The sequence below is a fragment of the Hirundo rustica genome, chromosome 3, assembly GCF_015227805.2.
Source record: "Hirundo rustica isolate bHirRus1 chromosome 3, bHirRus1.pri.v3, whole genome shotgun sequence".
Classification (NCBI taxonomy): Eukaryota; Metazoa; Chordata; class Aves; order Passeriformes; family Hirundinidae; genus Hirundo; species Hirundo rustica.
This window is the reverse complement of record NC_053452.1, coordinates 37515647-37538847: the sequence shown is the minus strand read 5'-3', so window position 1 is coordinate 37538847 and position 23201 is coordinate 37515647. Positions and strand designations below refer to the sequence as shown.

The following is a 23201-nucleotide window of genomic DNA, read 5'->3' as shown; positions in this document are numbered from 1 at the left end:
AGAAGTCATGTCCAAACCTAAGAATCTGTCTAGCGAGAATCCGGAGTTTCTCATTTAATTAAAATATAGACAGCTAGCTCAAACTCCACTTCTTACCTCACTGCCTGTGACTAATTCACAAGGGCTCCCTAGCACCCAAACAAGGGAGGATTTTCTGTGAGTGGGTAAAAGAAAAATTTGAGGGAGGTCTCTCTGGGATCAATAAAAACCATGCATATTACACCCTCAACACGTTCCAAAAACATCAAGATTGAAAAATTGCATTTCAATGGAGCCAAGAGTTCAAGTACTGTAAAAGCACCATTAAAATGTACATTTGTATTGCATCACTGAGGCAGAGCATCAAAGGATACACACTAGAATTTTACTTCACTGGCTTTAATATAGGCATTGCTGTATCCTGGCTGCCCTAGGACTCCTTATGACTTTGCCTTTACCATCCAAATATATACATGAAGTGCTAGAAGTTGTTTCAGTGGACTGCACTGAAGAACACAGTTCTTAAAAAAATAATAGCGCATGTTTTGCGTTTGACTGGATAATTACCTACGCAATTATGAATGAGTGTGCAATTGTGGGAACTAAAAGATTAGACTTAACATTTGTCAGCACAGGCTTTTGTAGTAGGGCTGAAATGGAAAGCTTCTGTTCTGAGGTGAAAAACTATGAAATCTGGATTAAAGAGCCTAGTTAATCAACTGCTGATGGTGGTAGTTCTATGGTCTCACCAAAAGAAAAAGACAAAAGCACTATTTTGGGAGCACATTACACATCTGCTGTTGTGCACACAACATTGAAAACCTGGAAATAAATCACTAGATCTGCTTTTTCTTGTGGGAAAAACTCTGAACCACGGTTTTCAAGCACACAAGATATCTGATAGTCACTGCAGTACTGTATCCTGTTATGTCCAAGTTATTTTCACTAGAATTCCCTACAAAATTGGAGCCTATGTGACCATTCATTTTGTGTTCACCTGTGTATTCATTCCATCCCTTTCTTAAAGATATTTCCACCCAGCTTCTAACACTGGTAGACTTGTGAAAGATAGTCAAATCCTTCCTTTTTCTTCCTGAAAATAGACAGAAGGGTAGAGATGCTATCTGAGTCCTGGCTCTGAGAAAACTTGCAGTTGTGAGTTCAAGATATGAGAGAAGCCTCATGGGAGAAATCCCTTATATAAACACCCCACTGATGGGAAAAGCTTTGCCTGGGGCTCACATCCTCTTAGATAGTGAAAGTCAATCACCCATGAGGCAAAAAGCTATAGGAAACCAGGCTTCCTTAGCTCTGCTGCCACAACATTTACTTGTTAAACAAAATGGCTATTCCAGGATTTCTGAAGACGAGCACTGTACTGTAGGCATGTGCAAGTCTGGATTTTTTTCCCCTTTTTCACTAAGTACTTCTGTTTAGTAAGCTGTAAGTTGTGTACCTAACTCACCAAAAAGTAGACTCACTGCCATCAACAGCGAGACAAACTGGTGACATACGAAACACACGAGAGTCAGGCAAAGGTTTGTACAAACAAACCATGACACAAATCTACTGAGAGCAACAAAGAATGAACAATTTAAACTACTTGCCTACTTTGACAACACATGATGCCTGATTTTTAACAAGTAAATGTTTAGCAGAACATGGAGAGGAAAAAAACAACAAAAAAAGCCCGAAAGCAAAGCTGTTCCAAATTTTCTTTTCAGCAGAATATAGTGTCCTAAATTTTCAGCAGTGGGTTTGCATGCCAAAACATCTGAAACAAGATTAATTATCAGACAGCAAACTTTAAAAACATAGATAAAAGCCTCCAGCCTATTTTGATGTCTCATAGTTGGTTAACTCAGAAATGAGGAATACAAAATCTTCAATTTTTATTTCTAATCAAGTGTTGTGAGTCTATATTTTTTTTTGGTTCTTGGAATTCTCACTTTGTTTGGGAGAGAAGGAAATTTAGTCACAAAAGTCCCTCTGTATTCTTGATGACTGGCATTCTTCAAACATTAAAGCAAGTTACAAAACTGCAATAATCTCTCCTTCAAATTCTGGATTTCGCACATAGACACACACACATACAAAATACTCTCAACAAACTGGAAAGCTTCTGCTATTGTGATTGCACCAGCATTCACAACAGCAACCTGGGGACTTGGGCCAGGGTTAAAGAATTGAATCTTTTCTGCTCTCCAGTATCACCAGTCTGAAGAAGTAAGGCTCAGCAGCCTTCTTCCTTGGTGCTCTCTTAGTATGGATATATACTGGTTTAGGTTTTCCAGATCTGTTCTAGGAAGCACGCTACAGACTTTAAAGAGAAACAACCCAAATTCACCTCAAACCTAGTGGACAACCACAATAAACCTCACCAGACTCTAGTTCAAAAGCCTCAGAAAACGGAGAGGGTGAATGTGACCACAGTACCATATATAAAATATGCACATTGGTATGGACAGAGATCCATCCACTGGGTCTGGAGAGCAATTGCTTGAAAGATTTACTAATTGTCCCACACCTCTTATTTTTTCATCCCTTTCTTATATTTTTTCATTTTTCTTCACAAAGAAAATATACTCTGTGAAGGTCTGCAGTCACACAAATCAAAAGTTCCTCAGTTTAGTCCCTAGTCTATACTGTTCCCAGTTAGTACGTTGACAGGAAAATGCTTAATTGCTGTAGCCAAATTAAAACTATTTTAGATTAGTATTTTCCTTGCCCTTCTTAAACCTCACTTAAATCAAGACTTTCTCTTTACTCTTTTAAATCCTCTTTGTCTCTCCCAGCCCTTTGACAGTAAAATGCCCATAATCTTTCTCTTTGCACCTTAAAAGTTGATTCAGTTTGCCACCTCCACCATTTCCAGCTTATTCCCTTACCGTGAGAGCTGCTTCATATCTCTTACCACAACTTCTTCATATCCAGTTTTCAGTTCTCTCCACCCAGGTCTTAAGTGACTGGAGCAACAATAGAATGCAGGAGATAACAGAGCACCAGATGAGCTACAAGAAACACTGATAGTGGGAAGACAATGAGCATTCTCTAATGAAAGAAATACCTGCTTATTTTTTCTAGCTTGGCATGCCATAACTACTCTCTGCCTGACAGAATGCTCTGCCCCGTGAGCAAGTTTCCATGTCCTGTGCAGAGCTGACTGGTATTGCCTCAATTAAATGCAATTTTCCATTGAGGAGATGTTTAGATAGGGGATTTTACCATGGGTCTCTGGAATCCCAGACAATTACAAATTCTTAGATGATATATACATGCCTCTCTTCAGTGTTTACAGATTATTCATCAAGCCATTTTGCAATTATTTTACATTGTTTCCTTTTTTCAGTACCTTTGGTGAATTTCATTGATATATCCCCTAATAAATCTTTGTCTGTAACTCAGTGGTTGAGTCACCAGCCCTGGAGATATTTAATAGATGTGTAGATAAGGCATTTATTAGGGCCATGATTTAGTGGTAGACTTGACAGTGCTGGGTTAATGGTTGGATTTGATGATCTTAAGGGTCTTTTCCAACCGAAATGCTTCTGTGCTTGTAAATGGATAACTAACACCAGAACCCTCCCCACCTAAACTCTGCGGCATTCTAAGCCCCTTTCACTATTTTTTAGATCATACTGATGCATACATTCAAGATGATTTCAGAATTTTCATGCTGCATATTCCATGGTCCTCCACTGATTTAGCTGTCATGTGAAAATAACAGAGCCGAGTGTGCTGAGGTCTGTTAGTGACACAAACCAGGGCTAGGACTGGAATGGCAGGAGCTATATGCAGGCACAGGCTCATTGAAAAGAGAAATGATCCACACAAGCCCAGCATCCTGCAAAACACGAATTAAGGCGATAAGTGCTCCAATGCAGATATCTGATCCTGCGCATTCCAGCCTATCTGGGACCTTGATCCTCCGCTTACCCCCTCTCCTCCCATCCCTGTAAATAACATTGCTTATTATGAACCACGCCACATCTGGCACAGGATTGCTTATGCCAAGCTGAACTACACCCTTCCCCTGGGGAGTAAGGTCAGGAATCATGATAAACACAGCAGTATAGGAATTTCACACCTTATAAAATTATTGTTTACAAGTAATAGTAGTGATTACTCAAAAAATCTCAGAAGGAAAAAAAAAGATGGAAAAAGCTAATCAGATATGCAGACACAGTAATTAGGTTGTAGCCACTACCAGTTATCAATTTACCCAGCAGTCTGCATCTTTATTTATTCTTCTGCTGCTTTTTCTCTAAGAAAGCAAACCCCCTGCAGTCCTACTGAAAGGAGAAACATAATTTAAACACCCTGCCCATGCAGCACAGAGCCCTGATTCAGATCCTTTCCTTACTCCCCAGAAAGAAAAAAGCCAAGAGAGTGCCTCCTGGAATATATTTATTTTGCTTACTAGCTTGAGACTAGTGAGATTTGGAGACTATCCAAACTATCCAGTCTTGTAACCTTCCCTTATGCAATCGCTCCATGCATAATCCCACTGGGAGCAGGCTGCCGGAAGACATTCAGCCCTCGTGAGCTTCTGCATCCTTTCTATGTGTGGCACGGATGGCCAACCACACAGAAACACCAGAGACACCATCTCGGAGGAAGAAGAGCAGCTGCCTCAGCCTGGCTGTTCTGGATTGGCAGAGATCCAGGGCAGGTGACCTGTGGCACACCCAGCCATGGCAGAGAAGTACCTGCTCAGCCACACTTCCAGCCTGGGGCTGACACTTCTCAGCTGAGATGGAGGGACCCTGGTGCCAGCAAAAAAACTGCTGTAGTCTCCCCAGCCTACAGTGTTTCCTTCCACTTCAGTTTATTTGCAATTTTCACCATACCTAAAGTGGGAAGTTGACTGTTTTCTATCTTCCTGTACAGGTGCTCGCTCCCAGTGCACGGCACAAACAACACACACAAACTCCCTGTAGCCCTGGGAGCCAGAGTGCACCACACCTGAGTTACAGTGACCCTTGCTGGGTGCCCTCAGCTGCACAAGGTTGGACAGGGAAGGTTTGAATGCCAAAAACCAGTCTCTTTCACTCAGTCTTCTGACAACAAAGATTACTTCATGGCTCAGGCTTTCTACATTTAGAAAATTTCCTCCCAAGCTGAAAACACCACTCAGGGACTTTCCAGACCCTTCAAAGCTATTGGAAATGGCAACACCATGTGTCCTCCTCCACTCTCATCAGTGAGTTATTTAGGAGTTTAGTCCTCTGGGTTAATCTTAAAAATACTCAGAGCACAAAAATAAATCATGCTTGAAGGTCAGTTACAATGAAATCTTTCCAGTGGTGTAAAAAGTGCCCCACTAGATGCAGCTAAGAGTAAGGACTGGGGTTTATTTCCCAACACTTTTCATATAGCTCAGTCAGTACAATGCCAGGGTCAAGGGGGAGACAGGGAAATATTCCGAGTCAGATTTTGCACACCCCTTCCTTTCTGTGTAGAGATGTGGCCACACGTCAGAAATGGTGACAGCATGCCCATCACAAGGTTGTGCTCCATGACTAGGGACAGATAAAATGGGCTTACAGATGACAACAGCTACACTTTCCCTTGCCAGTCAGCCACAGGATGAGTCCATCTGCTGTTAAATTTACAGGTTCTTTACAAAGCAGACATCTATGGCCTGGCTGTCCCACCAGGGACAGCCAGCACTGTCAGCTGCAGCTGGAATATAGCACATGGGGGACTGCAGGCATGCATGAATTCTGGATTTCTATTTCTTCCTACAAATTAAACCCTTTTACGGTTATATTTCTCTAAAGATATTTGAGCCGTTAATATATGTTCTGTGCAGCTGCACATATATGCATGTTCTTTGACTGTATATAGAAGTTACATCTGCTATATTCACCATCTGCTATATTCTCAGAAAAGTGTCATATATAAAAATAACGTTAAGGTGGAGATAGGAGCTGACTAAATGAACGCAGAAGATTCACGTCCTTCTTCAGGAGCAGAAGAAAGTAGTTAATTTTAGTCGTTACTGCTCACTAGCAAGTTTGATTACTTTATGGTTCCCATCTCTTTACCCTTTCCTGTTTAATTATTCTTCCTTATCAGTCATTTGAAGACTAAAACCTTCAAGCCTGGCTTAATTCAGTCTTGTCCTCTTTTATGTTTTCTTGTCAAGACTGCTGTTATCTACTACTTCTTCCATCTGTGGCTTATTTTTCTGTCAGGGCAACAAGCTTTTCTTTGTCAGCTCCCCAAAGTCACTTCTGGGACATCTTCCATATGTATAACTACATCTAAAAGCAATAGCTCTAAGGTCACCTGCAAAGCCCGTTGCTTTTCACAAGGCCTTACCTCATATCTCCTCCAGCTGCTCACAGGAGTTCACAGTAACTTGTACATAAAACAAATGTACCAGAAACTGACGTTCTTATTCCTCTGCCTATTTGGCAATCCTTGGGCTGTGGTTTTCCTGGAGTAGGAACTGTATTCTTCAGCTCTGTCTAGACTGCTCAAACCAACAGTGTCTGAGCACAGACCCACCCCAGTCACTCACCCAGCTGAATTGGTAGAATGGCACGGTTTTGGCTGAGGCCAGCTAACTCTCTTCCAAGCATTATGTGGGCACAGTTCAAGTCTGGACATTAAGATGGGCCACAGACCGTTCCCAATGGGCAGTTGAGTCCCATGATTGGGACAGAGCAGTGTTTCTCTGAGTGTATGTGAGATCTGCCACGCCGTCACGGAGCAGGCTGACATCCTACCAGACGTTACTGCAATCCCCAGCTCTTGCAACAGGGACTGCTTGGGATGTGCACAGTGCCCATCCCGGGGGGATCTCAGCCGTGACTGAGATCTCAGCTTGCTGTCTGAACCTCAGTGACTAAATAACGGCTTTATTTTTCCATTCCTAGGATTTTATGAGTGCATAAGAAAATATTTGCCTCCCCCCCCCCGTCATTACTTGAGTATCCCTTTCTTAAGGCACAGAGGCACTTCACTTAACACTTCAATGCAAAACCCAATTCCCATCTCCCTTTCATTTGAGAGAAGCCAAGTGAAAGGATCAGAAGTCTCTGCACTCCCATCCTCCTCCTTGAGCCATCTGCATGACCTTTACTGACTCAAGGGTTAACAGGGGAGTAAGTTGGTAAGGAGCCAAGTCTGCCAGGGATTTTCTGTCCAAACTCTCCTTGTGAAACCTGTGGGTTCCTCTTAAAGGGACTATGCTGGAGCACTGCGACCTGGAGAGATTTCCCAATTTCCCTGATTCCAGGAAAGCCGTGCTGCAGGGGAAAGGAGGATTCTGGGGAGGTACACAGCCTCTCAAAGAGCATGCCAAAAACAAGACAGCTGGTAATGAGTTGAAGCAGGGCAGGCTAATGTGTGAGGTGGTGATTGAAGGCAAGGAAGATGCAACAGAACGGGCTGCATTACAGTCAGTATTTACGAGTGAGACTTATAAAACAATTTTATACTCCTGCCCTCATTCTGCCAGTTAAACACCATCTCCAGAGCTGTTCTGAGATCACTGATGGTATCAAGGCAAACAGGACAGTAATTTGTAAAGACACATTAGCATTGTTCGCCTTTAAAAGGCACAAACCCGCACACATAAGTGCCCTCGCACATACACAATTTTGCCAAGCATTACAGCCAATGTTATTTTTAAGCTTCTGTCAAATAGATGCATGACTGCTGTGAGGATTTTAGATGTTTAAAATGTTTAGTATTATTTCAGATATTTTCCTCTTAAAGCTCTACTTTTTATTTTTAATTATCTTTCCAAACAGATTTTGAAATACTCACAAGGCTTAAACTCATTTAAGCTTGCAGAAAAGCACATTTAAGGTCTGACAAGACAATGTTTAAGTGAGTTTGAAGAATCGCTACTTTTTCAAGAATACTGTTCTTAACATAGTGCAGTGTTTTGCCCTAATAAATCTACACACACACAGAGAAGTAACTTTTCTTTACTGCATCCGAGAAGAATATGCAAACAAATCAGGCTCACATGCAGAACAAGTTATGAGAGCTACTGTTTTAAACTGCGAGGCCTCAGTTTTAGGAAGCATTCTTTACACTACAAATCCTCAAGTGAATGGAAAGGCTGTTTCACCAAGTTTCTCAGGGGAAGTTCATGGCCTCTGCATCTGACAGATCAAAATAACACTGCAGCTCCATTCCTGAAGTGGTGATGCAATATTTTCACTAGAACTCTCAGAGAGAAAGTCCAAAGAAAAAAACCAAAACACCCTAGATTAAATTTCAGTGACAATAAATCAAGGCATGAATGCTTTTAACAACTCAAATGCAATTGCTTGTCTGCACAGATACAACCTTGCCATCGCATAATACAAACCCCATTTGTTTTCACTGATGCAGAACCTTGTTGTAGAAATGTCATTACAGCAAGAAGCAGCGTAAGGGAGGCTGTCAGGTTTTCCTCTGGATTTATACCTTGGAAGGTAAGCATATCTGCACTATATCCAAAACACCTGGAGGCAGGATGTGACAACGTATCCCAGTTGTGTTCACTGTTGTCACAGTAAGCTACATTCACTGCTTTCCCAATACTTTCACAAGTAGACTTGTATGAAAAATAAAAATCATTTGCAATGTGCAAAATAACTTCTAGTATGAATGTATGAGAAAATGTCCAGAAAAGATCTAAATACCTTCCAAAGTTCCTTGGCTCAGCTCCCCAAGCTTCCCCATGTAGCATCATTCAGCTAAAGGCCTTGCCAGCAAAATAACACAGGATTCAACTGCTTTTAGGAAAAAAAAAAAAATTGCAAAACTTTCCTTTTAGAAACCAATCCAACAAACAAATCACCCCACCACGGTATTCACAAAACTGGTATCTTTTTCACTCAGCTAAACCTCATGGAAATAATAAAACCTTAACCAGAAACTCTAAAATTTAGCCTCAGGCAGAATGCTTGAAAGAGCATAAATCAAAAGCTCCCATGATATCCACAAGAGACTTGGTTATTAGCCAGTGATATTATGCAGCAGGCACTCAAACACTGCAGTAGCAGGTGGGAGCATTCATGTGCAGGAATGATAAACCAGGAGAAAAACCCCACAGTTTCAGACACGTCACCTTGGGAAGCAGAACATTCCAGATTACTTTGCTTTGCCTCGAGGCAGAGGGAGGACCACTACAAACATGTGTGATCATGTATGCTTGTGTGTTCTACGAGTGGTCTGCACTACCTGCAGCAAGTTAGGTAGATGCTGTAACCCAAAGAAAGCAGAAAACTCCAGGTTTTATCCAAGAGAGTGAGGCACTCAAGAGTATAATAGACACAAGACACTGAGGAAACAGGATAAGCAGAGGCTTAACTTCAGGAGATAGAATCTTTGTCCAAGACGTTCAGGAAACTTGGAAAAATCCTACTTACCTCAGTGCCAATCCTCCTGATTACTAGCTTGCAAGAAGTTTGCTATAGTTCTGGTTAGGAACATATCAGAATCTGTATCTGACAACTCTTTCTGCAGTGAAACTGCAGCAAGTGCCACCTGCAAATGGCATCACAACACTGCGTGTCCTTGGTACTAGCACTACTTCATTTCATTCTATGGACTTCACTTCTCACATTGTTGCCATAGACCAGTTCCTTTTTTCTCCTTCCTCCATTAATTTATAAATTACACAGGACTCAATATAAAGTTGCATTTGAAACTATGTAAGTTATTCTGCATCAATTCTTTACAACTGGCTTTGTCCACATATCAGCTTTCTTAGAGATAAAAAAGGGCAGTAAAAGCCCTTGTGAAGTACAGACCAAATGCAAGACATACTTTAGCTATAAAAAAACCCTTCTCTGCCTAGCATGACAATAAGTTAAGATTACAAAAATTATCTGATTTCAGTAGCTTGCCAAGCTTATGAATTACCTGCCTGTTTTTCACTTGCCAACAGATAATGCAGACTGATTGACGCTGTGTTCACTATGCCTGGCTTTAGGGCTGCACAGAATTTACACTGAATTTACAGTCAAATTAAAAATCTATCTAACAGGAGGTGATAGCATTGACAATAGCAAAAACTGAACCAAGGAAGATGGACTGGTACAAATTAAACAAGTAAAAGAATTGCAGGTACCTCTGGAGCATTCCCTGACAGACCACCCCTCAGACCACACGGGCTGTTACAAGTCCTGCAGCACGCTGCTGTTTGTGCCTGAAAGTCCGTTCTTTTAACTTCGGGCTATTGCCAAACCGGACTTACTTTTCTCTCCAGCTGCATCTGTTACTTCTGGTTGGTCTGCCATCTCCCTCTTGCAATGTATGGTCTGCTTATTTACTGCTCCAGCTTTTACTAAGGAAAAACTTGTGCTTTCCTGTCTGATGAAGAGTGCTAATAGTTTTTTCCTTGTTTCAGCAGTTCCATAGGGACCATCATCATCATCTCTGGGCTGCTGTTCTTCCTCCACAGTCTGAGTTTTCTGGCAAACACTCATGGTGCTCTTAACTCCCCTTGAACATAAAGGTCTTTGCCCTCTGTCTCATCCTCAAGGGGCTCAGCCAAGACAAGAGGGGAAAAATGCCCTTTTCCCACTCCTTCAAGTAACATCTCACTACAAATTAAATTTTTCATGCTGCTGCCAGCTACCCTCTACAATAATTGCAATCTTAAGGTCCTTGCTACCATCTTTCCTATTAAGACCTCATAGACAAACCTTAAAGCGGTGAAGAGAGATTACAGGGAGGGGACGGTGGGACAATACTGCTGGAAAAGGACAAAATGAAACTGCTGTGAGGCAGAAGCAAACAAAGAACCATGAAAATTAGGACTGCTTTTCCAGGGACCAAAGGTCAAAAAACTGGCAGAGGGTTGAGAGATCACAAAGATGGTCAAGTCAACTCCGTGCTAGAGAGGGTGGAGAAAGAATCATAAAGGTAGTTTCCGTGCTAGTAGGATCACCATCCCAGTGAGCAGAAACTGAAAAGCAGCTCCTAAGCAGGAAAAATCCTTGGAAGTGGATGTAATGGTCGCACTTAAGACAAAAAGAATATGATGCTTATTTAGAGATGACAGTGGAAAAGAGCTGAATTGTAGGGGTTAACTTCTAAAAGCAACTTTAAAAACATAGCTACTTCACTTCAGCAGTGAGGTCATTAATAGGCTAACTTGCAGTTTTGAAGATCTTCATGCTGTTAATCCCAGTTTTCCATTGCAAGACTCTGGGCTGGTACTTTGCCCGGTTTGTTACACTGATTTTTGGCCAAGAACTCTTGTAGTTGACTCACAGGTCACTGACGTTTAAAATAAATAGGAAAAAAAATTTGAGAAGGGACATATGACATCACTGCTGATGAAAAGGTTCTTGGTGTGTTCTGAGAAAACATTCGGATCAGACTAAACTGGAAACAGAAAAATAAGACTTTCATACTTAGGTTAAATTGGAAAACTGTTATTTAACATAGATTTTTAATCCTAAATCACTCCATTGTTGCAGAGGCTCATTTTAGGTTTATGTCAGTATTAGTGGATTAAATTTGTAATAGCTCTTTCATCTAATCCAGCAGAGAAGAACAGCAATTACTTGACTTGGCATCCTCGTCTTGCTGAGTGAAGAGAGCCTGAATCCACAAACTTACTTTTCTTGCCTTAATAAGGGAATCAAAAGTGCAAAGGAGAGTCAAAGGTGCAAAAGTGTGAGTGAAAGGACAAATGGCTAAACCAAAATGTCCAACAAGATAGCTGCTGTTGTCTGATGACTTTCTTTGTTTAAAGAGCAGAAACAAATTCACTTTAGCTACAGCATATAAGCTGCTCCCAAGAGTGAGGTTGTCTCCATTTTCAGTAAGGACTTCTAACAACATGCTGTTAAGTCACCAATTTTCAACTCATTTCCTGAAAACCAAATACTGTCACTAATAATGATTAGACCTTAGTCTTTGAAGGATGTTAATAGTTAAAAAGAGACCTCTGTGCTACTACACTCAGCCCATAAAGCATAACTCTTTTATTAGTGTAGCTGAAGGATTAGTAGAAATGTTTGCCTAATGAATGCAGCTACTATATTTGAGCACATGCCTGAATAAGCTACTGGTTGATTGAAACCTATCTATTTTTAAGTATGCCTGAATGCTGCAAAAACTTACCCTACTTCAGTATTACATTAGGCTTTGTATAAATGTAAAATTTTATTGCCAGTAACTTGTGAAATTCACCTTATTTGCAAGTCTTGTGCCTGAAACACATAATGTAAAATGTACAGGAATGACTTTATTACATCTGGTCTGATTTCCAGTCTCTGTAATGCATACAGCTTTCATGACATGTACCTTTCTGTAAATGTACCTCTTACACCTTCAGAATTATTAACTGTTTCTGTGACACACACAAGATTCCATATATGTGTGCATGTGCATGTTTGTACATGTATACATATATGCTTACAAATATATAGACACAATATAAACAAAAATATTTTGAAATAATTTTTGAAACACAAAGCATTTAGTTTGAGTAATCACACTGAAAACAACTCCATACAGTTGATGGCATTTTTTTCTTCTTTACAGTAAGGTATTTCCTATCAAATTCCGGTTTATTTTTAAGTTCAGAGAACCCAAGTTGTAGCCTATCAGCTGTTACTTTTTCCCTATTTTGTATGCACTTCTGGTACAGAGCTCTGCAAGAATGCAGATGAAGAAAAAATTAGGCACTTGTACATTATTTTAATTTGTATTCCTCTGGAAATAGAATGAGTTTGTTTAGCTTCCTTTTATCTCCTGAAATACATTATGTCCATCTGTACTGTCAGTCACTGATATTGAGACAGAAATACTGAACAGAAGAGCTAAATCAAAATAATTTCAAAGCAGGGTAAAATTAATACCTGGCAATTTTTTTGTCCAATTTAATTTGAAGAGGCATAGTTTTAACCAATGTATGTACACATCCGAAAGCTGATCTTGTAAATATGTCCTCTGTATTTGATATAAAACATGCACCATTTTTAGAACTGAAAAGTTATTCAAAGCTTTATTTCTTTCCACAGTTTTAGTACAGAGCTCTGCATGAATGATGAGAGCTGCCTGCCTTTCTGAATGGTCAGCGTGGTGGAAGGAACACAAAGGACAATGTGACATGGTACACAACATTTACTGGCCTGTACTTGGGATGACCTGCCTGAGTCAGTGTGGACCCACCAGCCCTAAGAACATTCACTTCAGCTCATGAGTAATGTCCCAACCCCCCCAAAAATTTTAGTACCACACCCAGCTCAAAACAGCCCTTTGGGTGAATCAGAAGATCTTCCCTGGGTTCTAACCACCAGGGGCTGAAAATACATCATGTGTTGAACCATATTAGGTCAAAGACATAATAACAAACCCTTTTAGACCACAGAAATTAATTCTTTTTCATACATCATACTTCCTGGCTTTATACTCACCTTCAAAACTCTGAGGCAGTTGCTTTCCCTGTCTGGGTTGGTAGAAATTGAAAAATCTAGATTCATCTGTTTTACCTCCATGTCCCACCACATTAACTCTAATGGCAGAGAGATGTCAAAAGGGGGAAACCCCAATACTTCTGAAGTCAGAAAGACAAAAAAAATCAGAAAGTACCTGAAGTTCTACTGTGAAGTGTAAGCCATTCCTGCAACATATTTCTTAATCGAGTCTGTGCTACACTAATTAATAATAGGTAGCATGCTCTGGGCATAGAACTTTGAAAATAACAGGAGTTATAGAGGTATTTGCAGATGTGACAACTGTATCAGGAAAGGACTGTCCAGTTTTGCTAAATTCTCAAGGATACTGCAGTTGTCACAAGAGTGATCCAAGTAAGAAGACAGACGCTCCCCATAAGATGGAGAGCTGAAAAGTCTGAAGTCTGTTTAGGAAATTATTCTTCCTCTTTCAATACTGGCCAGATTTTTTATGACAGCCAGAGCTTTTATAGAAACATTGTCTTCATGACAACAGTCTCCTAAAGCTATTCTGAACCAAATGCTGATGGCATGAACACAGAAAATCCGTACCATACAAAACTGACATGGTTTTTGTGTCTGGAAAGTTTTAAAAGGCCTGTGATGATCCCCAAAGAAACAGTATGGGCTCACCTTGTACCTGAGGAAGAAGAAAACACCACCAATACACAGGAAGAGGTAACGAGTACATACCTGGTGAAGAGATTTACATCAGGTGTTCTGTCTCATGGGTAAAGTGGCTGAGGTCTTCTGGCATCACTATCTGCTCTGAAAAGCCAGACTTCTTAATGATGAGGCAGCTCCTGCCTTGCCATCTTTCACACCATGTAAATCGTCTGTACATGTTTAAGTTGTGTATTTCTAAGTCTCTGCAGACGTCTCCCCTCTATTACATTAATTGTGACAGGAAAACTGATGTGCTGTCATTACAGTAGTCATCCCACTCTACAGGAACACCCTGTCTGTTCTCACTAGGCTTCCCCTGTTTGAGGTAAAAGACAAAGCCGCTTATGTTCCGTGCATCTACTAAGACAAGGAGGCACAAATGGGGAAAAAATCTGTGCTGAGAAAACACGTGAAGCACTGTTAAGGAAGAGACACTGAAAGAGCAGAATGACATTTTCACTTGACCACCTTGGGCAAAGAACAAAAAGAATTTTGAAAAAACCAAAATCAAATGGAAAAGAACTTGAAGGCTTTTTCAGAGAATTTTCTAGTATTCCACATGAAGTGTTAACTTCCCATCTATCATTTTTAAATGCTAGGCAGAAACCATTATACAAAAATGATTCTGGCTTCATGTTCTGCACGGCCAAAATGCAGCTATGAAAGTGTCTCAGGTAAACTCAACAGAATGATCGTCTTTTCAATCAAGACAACAGAATTCAAATCCCACATTTTCAAGCTAATCATGGGATAAAATTCTGTTTTAAAATCTGCCATAGGATTACTACAAAAGTTCAAGATTTTCTGGCACTGAACTATTCCGCACCTAAACCCTTTCTTCCTAAAAAACTTAGTGCTAGGAACAAAATAATGGTTTTAAAGATACTTTCTTTTCCTTAGTGAATAAGGTTAAGTCACATCAAAACATAAAGACAAATAAAAAAAATGGTAGTGGTGCTAGTCTGTCACAAAACTCCAAGCCCCTTTTTTTTTTTTTTAAGTCAGGTGAACTCCTCATTATACATATGAGCAAAACAGGAACAGCTAAAGCAAACTCCCTCTGCAAAAACTTTAATGTCTCCTCTCTTTCTGGGCAATTTCAACAAAGAGGTGTTTTAGATCTACCTGTCCTTTCCTAGCAGGTAAACCTATTACTAAGATGGCAATCTGTGTGAAAACCTCATGTTTAAATACTGACACCAAATAATTTATTCTTCATTCTAAGAGGTCTTACAAAGATGTGCAGCTTGTCAAGATAGTTTACCCCTGCATGCACCAAATTAACATGCATGTACTGCTGCTTCAAATCCAAATTATTGTTTGGTTTACTTGTACCTTCTGGCTTTCTCTTCAGGGAGAAAATTCTTACCATTCAGCAACAGATCATAGCACTGTCTGGGTTTTGAAAGACAGTTGTCTGCCAGGGAAAGCTAGAGCTTCCCTTTGGAATGGAGAATGTAAAGCCCCATCCCTCCAAATAATTATAATTTTGCAATTACGGGCTTTCAGGCAAAGATATGGGAATAGAGTAACAGTTCTTTACTAGGAATACTGAAAAAAAAAGAAAAGAAAAAAAAAAAAAAAAAAAAAAAAAAAAAAAAAAAAAAGAAAGAAAATACAAATGTAGTAGCACAAAAAACCCCAAGCAAGTAAGCAAGCAAAAATCCTGGAAAAACCCTGACAGAGTGCAGGGATACAACCTGGCACCCTGTTGGTCAGGATGTTGGAAGCAGTCCAAATTAAGTCCTTCTGGAACAACAGATGTGGCTCTGTGGAGTAGATGGTCCTGTAGAAAGTCCAGTGGTGGTGAGATGGGTCCGGTCTTCCTCTGGGAATCCAGTGGGAAAACTGGATACCTTGTGTCCTTCAGTCCCAGTTTTTACCTGGCTAAGAACAGCTGGCTCCTCCCCCAGTGGGTGGAGCATCTCACAATGGGATGATGCAATGTGTCATGTCATTGGTGGGCCCTGATGGTCCATTATCAGGAGATGTTCCCCTGGAGGATGGAGGGGTGGTGAAAGAGATAAGAAACACTGCCCCACCTGGTTTTCATGGCTGGGCCATTATCAGAAGGCATCTGCACCCCTGCCTCCTGGAGTCACAAGAGATAAGGAAAAAACATCTCCCCAACAGCTTTCAACAGATGAAATAGAATACACATTTTTTGGTTACATAACCCAAGACAACCACAGGCTGTACAAAGCCAGAATATAGATAATCACACCGTTCTCATAGGGAGGAGCAAGCCAAAACCATATATGTGAGGAAATTATTTCACACAGGTTTCTGGAAAACCCTGAAAAAAAATCTTATTTTAAAAAGAGCAGTAGCAAAGATGCTGAAAAATGAAACCATGCAAAATAGTCCAGATCAAAATAAGACACTTGGGTCTAGTCAGATATAAGTATTTTAGATTAGACTGCTGTTTTATTGCTGCCTTAGTGGGGGAAATCACCCTGCCTATAAAAAAGCCCAAATGAAGTACCAGTCCATTGCCCATGGGACCCAAGTTATGTATGTTGAATAAACCAATACTACTTTAAGTAATAACTGTTTGCAAATTCTAATGCAACAAACAGCCTTCTACTTTAACTGTATTACCTGAAGAACAAAAAAGACTAAATTCTTGCTCCCAGGATCCCATTACCACCCTGTAATCAATTAATGGTGAATTAAAATGGGAAATAGGCTGGGCTCAGCTCCCACCTCTGCTGCTTGCTTTTTCTTCTCCTCCAGACCATCACGTCCCCTGCTCCCCCACCTGGGTGGAGCATCCTCCAGCATCCCAGAACCAAGGCGGATGAAATAGGCAGAACTAATCCTCCATAATCACCTTACAAACATCAGCAGCTCTCTTCCAGGAAATCTGGGGCTGATGAACCAAAACATGCAACTTTGTAAGACCGGGTTAGAAAGTGGGACCAGGTAAGAAAGAATCTCAAAAGGCAGTTGGAACTTCGAAAAACGCTGACCACAAGAACAGCACTGTACAGAAAAGTGTTTATTGAGAGTGCTGTTGGCTGAGAATTGTTACCATTTCATCAGCAAAAGCGGTGGCAACGGAAACATGTCATTCTTGTCATCCTGTCCCGAAATTTGGTCCATATGTCAGCACTGGTCTCTCAGCTGGTTGCTCAGCTCCTGAAGTTCAGCAATCATGTTGTCCATAGCTGTCACCTCATCAGCTATCTCACTGTGTACCTCATTACTTGTTACATCTATGAAAAGTTGCTGCACAACAAAAAGAAATACTTGTAAGTACTATATAAATAAATACCTTTAAAAGATACATACAGTTTCTCTCTTTCAGGGGAGAAACAAAATACAGGAAGCTCATCATCTCTATACTGCTTTTCATAATTTTGTAAGCTATGACGGTGTATCTCTCTCTAAGAAAAAGCCATTTTTTCACATCTGATATCAAGACATGCATGGGTGGAGGCATTCACCTGTGTGTAACTAAGTTATACCAGAGAAAACAAAACACTACAGAGTAATAAAAATAGATTGTTCTTAAAGACCTTAAGACATTAACAGAAACAAACAAAAAAAACCCCCAACCCCCAAAAAAGCGAACTCATGAGCAATCATAATCTTCATTGATTTAACATTGAGGCTGTGTGAGGTACCACTACAGAAATAAGAGGAAGGGGGGACACCCAAACATATGTTTTCCCTTCATTATGTAAAGGGAGAGTGATTCACACTTCATTTGACACAAACACAAAGCCTACATTTAGAGACAAAAACAAACCGAGAAAACAAAAGCTGCTCTGGAGTACATCTGTCCATTATTATATCATTGAAATATAATAGGATAATACGCATATGTAGATAAACAAAAATGTACTTAAAAGGCTTGAACCAAGGTATTCACTGTGCATCAAAGCAATGTTGTGAAATAAGGAACATCTTACACAAACGTGTTCATCCTACAAGTACAGAAACTTCTTTGACTTTCAGCCCAAAAACCTCACACCAGGAGTGTGACACAAAAGTTTGGTTCTTTTTGGTAAGATAGCTAAATAAACCAGGATGATATAATTATTTTCTGTCTTTTTTTTTTTTTTTTTTTTTTTTTCTGTCTCTACACACAGTTAGAAAAATCCATTCAGCTAGAGACAGCCTGGGGGAGTTTCATTCTTTGGGCTTTGTGCCCTATGTTTCCCCAAAACAGTGCCCACATTTCATGCACTTACAATGCTCCTCCATAACCTTCCTCTTTTTTCTGACCCCACCTGTCAGATCCAAATGATGCATCAGGACAAGGACCAGAAGACTGCCCACTGTACTGTTTGCTGGGCTATCTGCCCAGCAGGGCCTGTACAGAAAAGAACCCAGGAGCAGCACATTTCTGATCTGCGGCCTTCAGCAGATTGTGCTTCAGCCAGCTTCATGAGTCTGGCACAACACAGGAGTTCAAACATCAAGCGACGGAGATTCCGTAAGCAGCGACATTGTTTCACCTGTTCTACTGATTTGTTCCAATTGCATGGTCCTGACTACAAAATTCTGGAATTTTATCAGTCATTTTCACTGGGATTTTTTATTCCTTCTGAGATCTTAACTAGTGAGTCTGCTCTCAGCCCATTTTTAAAGTGCTTTTTTCAGTTGAAATTAAAAATGAAAAAAATCCCCCACACTAATATTGACTCACAGGGCAGTAAAATGAGATGCAGTCAAGCTTGGACAGGCAGAAACAGTGCTAAACTGTCTGTGCATAGGACAGAAGATGACTGACTTTTTAAACTTTTCAACAGACTTTGAAAATTCAGTATGACTTCAAATTAAAAGTAAGATGGCATCTTGGAAAGGATGCAAAACCAATGGGTCCATATAAAATGCTTAGTTTCTCATAAGACAGCTTCGTCAGAAGTACCATAAAACTATTAGCTGCCAATAATATAGATGTTCATTTAATTAGTGCCTTTGGAATTTAAAATAGATTTTATTAGACTCATACATTCTTAATCTTTCAGATATTACATGATCTTTCATAATATAAACCACCTGCACTTGTATTCATATAATTGATATCATTTAGTGCTTTCTCTAAAGTAATACTCAGTCTATGCACCTTTTTTAAAGAGAAAACAATCATATTCTGTGAGTTACAGCAAAACATATGTTGTCTCTTTTTTCAACACATTTGAAAGTCTTACCTATGCCTGTATTTAAAAACTGAGTTACAGATCCAGCTTGTGTCTGATAATGCAAATTTCCTAGGCTTTTATCCTTAAAATTAAAGGACTTAAGAGAAAATGAGCCAAGTTTAGCACACTGATGATGAATGTGTAACACAAGCACACATTATAAAACTTCAGCTCTGTGATTCACAGTTGCTAATTCTCCCTTCACAGGCAGGAAGAATCCCTCTTTAAGACAAGATGTGTATTGTAACAGAAAAAGTATGATTCAAACATGATGACTTTTTCAAGTAATTGATATCTGAATTGGTAAGGTATTCATAAAAACCAGATTAAAACTGAGTTCTGTCTTTTAATAACTCCTTTTAAAACACACCAAGTGATGCAAAGCAATCCTGACACATTTGGGTCTTTTCTGCAGGTTTAGATCCATTTTTTCTGAAAGTGCCCAGTTTATCCCATGACTACTCACATTAAAAACAGGTCTTTGAAACGTCTGCTTGCTTTCAGACATTCAAATCTGTTTGCCCAACATTTTAAGTAAAATTCTACCTTACTCTAAAATGTCAATGCTGCCTCTTAGACTAGTATTGCAATCAAAGCCTAGGAGGAAGAAGGGAAAAAAAAGTTTACTTAAAACGGGAATCCTTAACAGCATAGAGATAAACACCTGATGGTGCGCTGAGATGGGCAGGTATTATTTGATCTATAATTGATTCAAAACAGAGAAATTCTGGCAGCAGAACAAAGATCCCTAGCTTTCAAACGTTCCTACCTTTGCCTTGGATGACAAGCCACGCAAGTTGAGCCGAGATGAAGAAAGTATCTGCAAAGCTTCCTGACGATTAGATTTGGTCTTGCTGCATTTTATAGCCACTAGAATCCAAACACAGAAGGACCCCAAAGCAAAAATGCATTACCACTCTAACAATGATCTTTGAACAAAAACATTTCATTAAAGATACCCTCCACAGATAATTTTAAATGTAATATCCCCCCCCAAAAAACACAAAGTAAAAAAAAAAAGCCAAGTACTTTTGAGAAGATAACTCTAAACACAACAGGTATCTGTATCCTTTTTAAACATAAATATGACAGAACATGGAATAATCTTAATAAGTTTCATTCATTTCCTGACTGGCACACTCAATCAAACAATTTATGTGATGATCTGAGCACTGAGATGAACTGCAGATGCATTTTCACTTGCATTATGAAGTTGCTAGATCATGGAACTAATTGATTCCATGTTTACCAGTCATATGTTTACTGACTCACCCTACACAATTTCTGCCTCATTCCAAGTATATTTTTGTATGTAGTATAAGGATGATACTCTCTGTTACAGGACTCCTAGCAGTAGGAATAAATACAATAGGTAAAGTATTATTTTGCTACTAAACTTAATAAATATTTGTTACACTCTTCATGAAAAATAAAAGTCCTTTTCAGGTAGAACATACCATGTGCAATCTCTATGGCTCCTTTCACCACTTCCTTAAAAGAAGAAACATCTTTCTCCCAGTCACTTGATTGAATTTCACATTTATGCGCCTTAGTGAGACACTGCAGAGACTGCAAGGAGGAAAGAAAAAGTATCAGTATGTCAGAAAATCAACTAGGAGACAAAATTAGTTTTAAGTATCTACAAAATCAGTGGTGAATCCAGAAAATGAATCTATCTTTACTATGCTTGATTTCTTTTGAGTTGGTGTAGTGTTCCCCTCTGCTTGATTTCTTGTGAGTTGATGTAGTGTTACCCTCTGCAGCAGTAAGCGCCAGCTGTAGCACAGATGTTCCTCACCAATACTGCAGCTCAAGTATGAGAAGCATATAAAGTAACATGTGTCTAATTTTTATCTTTTAAAAATCTGTCTAGACTGATGGATGTGACCCATGTTTGCCAAGTCATCATAATTAAATGCACATGAAAAACAGAAAAATACTTGAATTCACACTTCAAACAGCTAATTCATATCTAAAAAAAAATTTAACTGAATACATCAAAGCTTTCTTCCTATATATGTAATCCTGGGAAATACGCTATTTACAGATGTAACTATTACTTGCCATATTGCTCTGGTTTTCAGTGTGAACAGGAATAAGAAATGTAAACAACATTGAAGGAGGGTCCCATTAAGGGGAAAAAAAAAATCTGGCAGAAGAAATTAATTTTTGCTTTTGAATTTTGTTTTCTTTCTACAGCATCAAAAATATGAAACAAATACAAGCCAGAAGTTACATGGCTTAGTTCAATGACAACACTCCAGTTATCTTTTAAAATAGTTTAAGGATAATATAAAAGAATAAAAAAAATTCAGTGTGCTACATATACATGAGCACAGTAAAGACTTCTGATTTTGAGGGTTGTCACCCCAGAAGCTTCCACCTTCTCTCTCCCACCAGAGTTCTAATCACTATGGCACAGGTGACTGAACTGCTCATGCTGCTGTAAATGGCAGTAAAGGGATATTAAGTAAAACCAGAGTGAATTAATTTTTTTTTCATAATAACTTAGGTTGTAACTGGTAGTAGTTCTGGCAAGGAGCGGCAAGAATTTCCAAGAGAAGGAACAGTTTTTACAGCAGTCTGATTTCAGTCTGCATGTGTCTGAGTAAGAGCAGCAAATTGCGGGGGGGTTGCTGACAGATGTCAAGGAGAGGAAAGAATTCAAAGTCTTGTGGGCTGTTTGTTTGCACTTCTGGAACCTGGATTTATGCTGAAAGGAAACAGTTATGAGCTGGGGAAAGTTCAAGGAACAGAAGGGATTCATAGCCTGGGATGGATCAGCAGGAAACTTGAAGGCTGGAAAGATTCCTCAGTGGGAAAGGTGTGGACTGGACTGCATTCAGTGTAGGGAAGAAAGAACTACTGAACAAGGTGGCAGTTCAGATACATTGAAGTGTGAGAGTACATATATGCTAAGCTAAAGAAAAAAACTCCAAAACAGAACCACAAACCCAACACTTCAGTAGTTTTACACTCCTAACTTGCAAATCTTGTCTTTGATTCAATTTACAAAGCACTGTTGTGAATTATAACTGTAGACCCTAGCAATTCATGTGGCATCAGATGCATCAGCACAACAGGAAAGTAAAAAACCCAGCAACCAAGACACTCTTTTACAATAGCCAGACATATTAAATTGTTCTTTCAAATTCCATGTTAGGAACAAAATTAGTTAAATATAATTAGACCTGCACTAAATAAGGTGCAGAATGGAAAGACATGGAGTAAATGTCAAACCCTACATTTGTAAGGAGGTGCATGCCACTTTTAAAGGTTTGTTCCCATCTCTTTGATGTCCTTTGATGCCACAATATAGTAAATAATAATGCTCTTTTAGAATTAATTGACCTTTTGCCTAATAAATATGGGTGGCAAACTGACTACACATCTATGATTTTTCTACAGATACGGTTATAGTCACTGAATATCTGACTGACTCATGATGGTGCTTGCAGCAATAAAGCCAATAAATACTGGCTTTATCATTTTTACTTCATAATATGATATCAGAAATCAGTGACTATTTGTGTACTGCAAATTAATTTTTACACTGTAAATTAACATATGCTGTGGCTGTAGGCAGTTTTGCTTTTATGATCTGGATCTACGGTACTGTCATACCAGGATATTTGGATACACATGTCAGCATACCTTAAGTATTTATAAACATCATTCCATCTCACAGGCAAGCTAGACTGTGTGTTCCACAACCAGTCTGATTAGGAAACACAGCTAAAGTACTGTCTACTCTACAAATTGAAACCATGTTTTTAACTGGGTTAGTTAAAAATACCGTGATGTAACCAGATTCTGAAATGATTACATTCATAGTATAGACAGGGCCTCTGCTGCTTTGCATGTCTGAGTAAGAATTTGAGGATATATTACAGGATATTGCAGTGTCTGTATTTCTGCATTCTAAATAGGCCAAAACCCTTTCACTGTTCGGCTGTAAAGAAAAATTGGGAAGACA

The 23201-nt window shown here is 39.5% G+C and overlaps 1 protein-coding gene across 2 annotated transcripts in view; it reads right to left on the bottom strand.

Annotated features, from left to right (window-relative positions):
- Positions 1-17058: 17058 nt before the first annotated feature.
- The window catches only part of TTC27 (tetratricopeptide repeat domain 27), a 113602-nt gene continuing 107459 nt past the window's right edge, over positions 17059-23201 (bottom strand). For both annotated transcript variants that reach the window (XM_058419995.1, XM_040060206.1), the window contains 3 exons: positions 20683-20794; positions 19995-20095; positions 17059-17303 (listed from right to left, as the gene is read on the bottom strand). In XM_058419995.1, coding sequence (XP_058275978.1) covers positions 17181-17303; positions 19995-20095; positions 20683-20794 — 336 coding nt within the window. In that variant the 3' untranslated portion in view covers positions 17059-17180. The remainder of the gene's footprint in view (positions 17304-19994; positions 20096-20682; positions 20795-23201) is intronic.